At 41.5% G+C, this 5,595-nt stretch overlaps 2 protein-coding genes across 2 annotated transcripts in view; one reads left to right on the top strand and one right to left on the bottom strand.

The window, feature by feature from the left end:
• Positions 1 to 1,192, bottom strand: part of LOC109534332 (protein SCAI) — a 6,258-nt gene extending 5,066 nt beyond the window's left edge. The window contains exons 1-3 of the mRNA XM_019899962.2: positions 628 to 1,192; positions 158 to 340; positions 8 to 106 (exon numbers count right to left, since the gene is read on the bottom strand). Coding sequence (XP_019755521.2) covers positions 8 to 106; positions 158 to 340; positions 628 to 725 — 380 coding nt within the window. The 5' untranslated portion in view covers positions 726 to 1,192. The remainder of the gene's footprint in view (positions 1 to 7; positions 107 to 157; positions 341 to 627) is intronic.
• A 1,268-nt stretch (positions 1,193 to 2,460) lies between these two features.
• LOC109534336 (rRNA 2'-O-methyltransferase fibrillarin) lies at positions 2,461 to 4,092 on the top strand. Its single transcript, XM_019899967.2, has 4 exons — positions 2,461 to 2,620; positions 2,776 to 2,952; positions 3,083 to 3,174; positions 3,317 to 4,092. The coding sequence occupies exons 1-4, from the start codon at positions 2,608 to 2,610 to the stop codon at positions 4,013 to 4,015; spliced, it is 981 nt and encodes a 326-aa protein (XP_019755526.2). The 5' UTR covers positions 2,461 to 2,607; the 3' UTR covers positions 4,016 to 4,092.
• Positions 4,093 to 5,595: the final 1,503 nt, after the last annotated feature.

The raw sequence follows: 5,595 nt of genomic DNA, 5'->3' as shown, positions 1-5,595 counted from the left end.
TACTTACCGATCTTCTTTCGCTGCCCTTGAGTAGTACGCGCGCCCACGAATAGCGGCATAGAACGAGAAGGCTTCATTCAGGTAATTGGTTTCGCTAGTCCGCAAACTGCATAAACATTTTATTATTAATGCTACCGAAATGAGGCCGTGGGCTTACTAATAGTGATAGTAAAGTTGGCCGATCTTTGAGGCGATTTCCCCAATTTGCCACCGCTTCAGTCCGTACTTGGTATCTAAGATTTGCCGATGTTGTTGCTGAAACTTCCAGAGCTTCGTGTAAATGTCGAAAGTCCTTCCGAAGTAAGCCTGCCATTGTTTATGGCCATACTGAGGCAGATCCCTAATTGGCGCAAAAAACAACCCCTTTAAAATCACTTAAATTTCTATTCGAAAGCAGTTTTCCACTACTACTACACCGAGAGAAGCACATGCGGATTTTTGCATGAATCTGCATGAAGAGGAAAAGTAAAAATCGTTTAATTGAGGCCCGAATTTAAACTGGCGGTGGCATAAACAACCCCGTTTGGCACCATCAACATGCAGGCACTTTTTCGCGCAATCGATTTAATCCGGCAGACCCCAAGCGGTATAGTGAGCTCCTATTAAGGGGGTAACAAGCCGACTTACCGCAGTCCATTGAACAACTGTTTGGACTTTTCCAATAGATGTACAAACTCGACGACGATTTTCCTTTCGTGATCCTCCATCCCGGCCATCCTGACCATTTTCCCGTGTTTCACAATGGTTGGGTCGGCATCAACGTGGGAAAAATCGAAAAAATGGCCCGTCGTCGCGACGCCGAGCCGCTGCGTCCAAAAATCGAACGACGGACATGGCCGCCTGGACCGGTGGCGACGCTCGTCGACTCGCACGGCATACGTCGAATTGGGGGTTGGGGCGACGCAGGCGTCGCGGCGCTCATTTTTTTTGCCGGAACTTCCCCCCTTTTATTTCACTTTTTCAATCAACATTTTCTGTCTTTTCAGAAAGTTTGAGAAACGGCCATGCAGTCCATCGGATGATCCAAAGCGCTCCAATGCGTTCACTTTGCCATTAGCACTTTTTGCGTGTTTCGCGTAGAACGCGCAATTGGACCATTTGCTTGTTACCCGGAAAAAGGTAATTGGAATCAGCAAAATTTAATTCGCAGAAAGAAATGGCGCAATTCAAAGTGTTTGTACCTAATGCGGTTTGTACTGCGCTTTATCATGCGTCCAAAACTTCTACTGCCATCTGTAGAAGCACACGGAGCTAAGGCAAACTTTGCTGCTAAAAATCTGCACAATTATATACGGTTATTGAGAAAATTCTATTTTGCAATAAAGAATCTGCTCTCGGTGTGCCAAAAGATGCCATAGATTTTTTGATTGGCTCAATTTTTACTTTGCAATATTCAGTGAATGTTCGCACTTTTGTGAGCCACAGTCAAAAACGGGTAATTTTTTATTATCAATTCATAAAGGTTTATGAAACGTTCAAGTCCACTAAATAAAAATTTAAATAATAAAAGTCCGAACAGACTGAGCGTGTACGAACGCATACGCACAAAAAATGCACTGTTACAAAAATTGCTTTGTCTTAGCACCACTCATGTCACTTGAATAAACGAACATTATTTTAAATGAATAAGGGCGCAAATATAAATGCCCATCTGATATGCATCATTTACGATTCAATTATGCCAAATATTAATTTTGGAAATGCATGCTTTCTGAAAAAGTTTGAACACGGTCTGTGGCATCTGTGACGTTGCTCACGACATGCGGGAAAATACATTTGTTTTATATCTTAATGTGAGGTACACGTGACAGTTTCAAATGTCTCGGATACAGAATGTCAGAGATTGGTCTCTTGATAAAGTCTGAATTTCTCTCTGAATTGAGACCGAATTTCTCATTACAAGTTCAGGCAAAGAGACTCCCTCCGGCAACACGGCACGGAATTCAATACTGTCACTATTTTGCTTTGTTTGATTAGCACTTGCTAGGTATAGCATTGTCTTTGTCTGTTTCGTTGTATGCGGTACAAGGTCGGGTGTACGTAACGCTTGTCTAGAAGTAGCCCAGATATTTTGCATGCGCCGGTTGCATGGCGGGTAACTGTGGCTCCGGTGAATAACGCGCAGTTTAAAAATCTACATTTAGGGCCGTGAAGTATTTTTATAAATCAAAGTGTCTCTGTAACAATTCCCAAAATGTGTTAATAATTTGAAATAGAAAAGAAAAATTAAGAAAGATTTAAAACATTTTGCAGCTTTTTATGAATAAAGTAAGAGGCAATAATTATTGCTAAATACCACTGCTATTTAGGAAAGCTAAACCTATTTAAATATACTCCTGCAATTTGTTGTACAAAAATACTTCAGGGAGCTGAATGTAGATTTTCAAACTACGCGCCATTCACCTGAGCCATAGTTGCCACAACCCGCGCATGCAAAAGATCTGGGCTACCGCTAAACGCTAGTGCACATCATTCACATCACAGCATTCACATAACTGTTTGGTTGGAGGTTAACCACGCTTGTTTCTCGGTGTTCCTGTTAGGCCGCACGTGGTGGTTTGAATTTGTTTTGTGTGTAATTTAAGTGCCTGCGTTATTAGTGAAATTATGGAAAAATCAGGTAAGTGCTTGCTAAATAGTTAGCAAATCAAATTATTTGTTTTGCGTTCGTTTATTTACCTGCCGAAGGCACTTACCGGTGTCTCATTTCCCATATCAGGGCTCCATTTTGTCGCACAGTGGTGGTATTGTTTTAAATTCTAACGAACATTTTAGGATTTTCGCGTGGAGGTAGAGGCGGCGGATTTGGAGGGCGAGGAGGAGGAGGAGGAGGATTTGGTGGCCGTGGCGGCGGCGGTGGTGGAGGGTTTGGTGGCCGTGGAGGCGGCAGAGGAGGCTTTGGAGGCCGTGGCGGTCGTGGTGGACGTGGAGGCGGTGGAGATCGAGGAGGAGGTAAGTTTATTAAGTCCAGCTAGCAAACATGTGAATCAATTTCTTTCATAAGTTACACTACACCTTGTGTATGGTGTAAATGTTTTATGTAATTTAAAATGAATCAMASTTACATTCSTGTTTTTTTTAGGTCGTGGTGGTTTTGGAGGTCGCGGAGGCGGCAGAGGACGAGGAGGAGGCGGTGGAGGACGGGGAGGTGGTGGCTTCAGAGGAGGCAAAACGGTAAACTAATATTTACAAACGGTTTCGTTTGGCTCTCATTTTTTAAATTTCAACGCTGCCAAACGAAGAAAAAGTCATGATTTACGATGTTTTTTTTTACATTTGGAGTTAAAATCGTTTACACAACATACACGTTTTTCAGGTTGTTGTCGAACCACACAGACACGAAGGGGTTTTTATTGCCAGAGGCAAAGAAGATGCGCTTGTGACCCGGAATTATGTCCCTGGGTCTGAAGTGTATGGAGAAAAAAAGATTTCCGTTGAGACTGACGGAGAAAAGGTTGAGTACCGTGTGTGGAATCCATTCAGGAGCAAATTGGCGGCTGCTATTTTGGGTGGCGTGGATCACACTCACATCACGCCCGGCAGCAAAGTCCTTTACATCGGAGCAGCGTCCGGCACGACAGTGTCGCACGTCTCGGACATTGTGGGTCCAGAGGGGCTTGTATATGCTGTCGAGTTCTCTCCTCGATCAGGCCGAGATCTGATAAATATGGCCAAAAAGCGCACGAACGTTATTCCTATCATTGAAGACGCCCGACATCCCTTAAAGTACCGAATGTTGGTAGGCATGGTGGACACGATATTTGCCGATGTGGCACAGCCTGATCAGGGCCGAATTGTTGCAATGAATGCTCAGTACTTCTTAAAAGCAGGCGGTCATTTCATCATTTCGATTAAGGCCAGTTGCATCGATTCGACAGCACAGCCTGAAGCGGTGTTTGCCTCGGAGGTGAAAAAGATGCAGGCCGACAAGCTAAAACCGCAAGAGCAAATCACTTTGGAGCCCTACGAAAGGGATCATGCTGTTGTGGTGGGCACCTTCAAACCTCAGGGATGATTTTTTTTATGAGAAAATTTATGAATATAACTTCATAATTTAGTTTAAGTGCTATTTGTATTATATTACTTTAAATATATTTCCGGAGTTTTATTACGTAACCGACGTGAATATTAAGCAGTATAAATTATATAATTAATTGATAATTTTATCAAATCCGCCAATAAACCTTCAAAATAGAAATAATTCTACCTACCCGAATCGAAGGGTTGAAAAAAGTTTATTTGCTGATTTGGTCAGTCGACGACCTTTTTGTTGCAACTTTTTATTCAGACTAATTGACCGTATATGAGCACATAATACGAATCCATCCATAATGTAAGCTGGAATAGCGTGTCAAGAAGCTCTCTAATACCCATTACACAGGGTGGCCAGGTAGTCAAGAAAGAAAATTGTTACTTTTCAAGTCACCATGTTTATTTAATAGCTTTTGCAGCAAAAGCTGAAAACACTGCCCTAATTGTAGATGACAGTTGGAGCAACAAAATTATATTTCCGCCGAATCTAAGCATAGAACGATCGACGAAAGTTTATTCATAAATTGAAAACGGTATAGTCAACTGTCAAAAATATTTAAAGATATCCTTTGTGACTGTGCTCACTCATGATCAATAGTATGTAGTCTGTGCTCATGATACAATGAATTCAAGGTAGGATCTTGCGTCGATTTCCGTGACGTCAGTGGAAGTCACTGCGCATCTTGATCTTTTTCTGTAGTCTTTGTCACATTTAATTAGTTTTTTACAAATCTTTATTATAATTACAAAATGCTCTGCAGCAAGTTTTAAACTTGAAAATGAAAAGTAACAAAAATTTATTTATTTTGTAGGCTAGCATAGTTGCCAGATGTGTAATAAAGTTTAGGGTTTGCTTTTGGCAAGTACCCCAAAAGTTGGAATTGGACATTCCCCTCATAATCATCATTTTTGAAATGCTGAGGGCATATTCGTATCCGCACGACAACAAGCATTCTCCCATAGCTTGCACACTTTCTACAGTAAACTTTCCAACTACCAAACGCAAAATGCTCAGTGGTTTGTCTACAAGATTCCCAAATACGCCCAAACGCATTCACCCCATGATTTAATGATTTAATTGTTTCGTTTGGCTCTACCCGATTTTACAAATGACACTCTGGCAACACAGCAAGCTAAACCGCTGAAAATCAGAGATTTTGTAAAGGCTTTTTTAGGGTACTTTTCTTCGCAATAAGCCCAAATCAGGTCCTAAGCGCGATTACGAAAGCATTGAGCTATACAACACTACAAACCACATCCTCATATAACTTACCACTTTTGAACTATTGCGTTTTAAATTCAATGAAAATCTGTCTAGGTTACATGCATTTTAAATGGGATCAGCTGTTCACTCTACCGAAGTGCTAACCAGTGACGTCATGTGCGCACGAAAATCGAGTTTTCGACCGATGAATATCCTACCTTATTGATGATTCATTGTATCATGGTGCTCACCAGAGATGCCAGGTCTACCGATTTGTCAAGGAACCTACCGATCTACCGATACCATGCAGATTTCTACCGAAAAGTAACAAATAAAATTTAAAAAATTATCCGTGGATT

Source organism: Dendroctonus ponderosae, unplaced genomic scaffold (assembly GCF_020466585.1).
Source record: "Dendroctonus ponderosae isolate FM_Combo_2020 unplaced genomic scaffold, Dpon_F_20191213v2 Dpon_F_20191213_8, whole genome shotgun sequence".
In the NCBI taxonomy this organism is placed as follows: Eukaryota; Metazoa; Arthropoda; class Insecta; order Coleoptera; family Curculionidae; genus Dendroctonus; species Dendroctonus ponderosae.
Note: the sequence above shows the minus strand (reverse complement) of the source record. Positions and strands in the feature narration are given on the sequence as shown.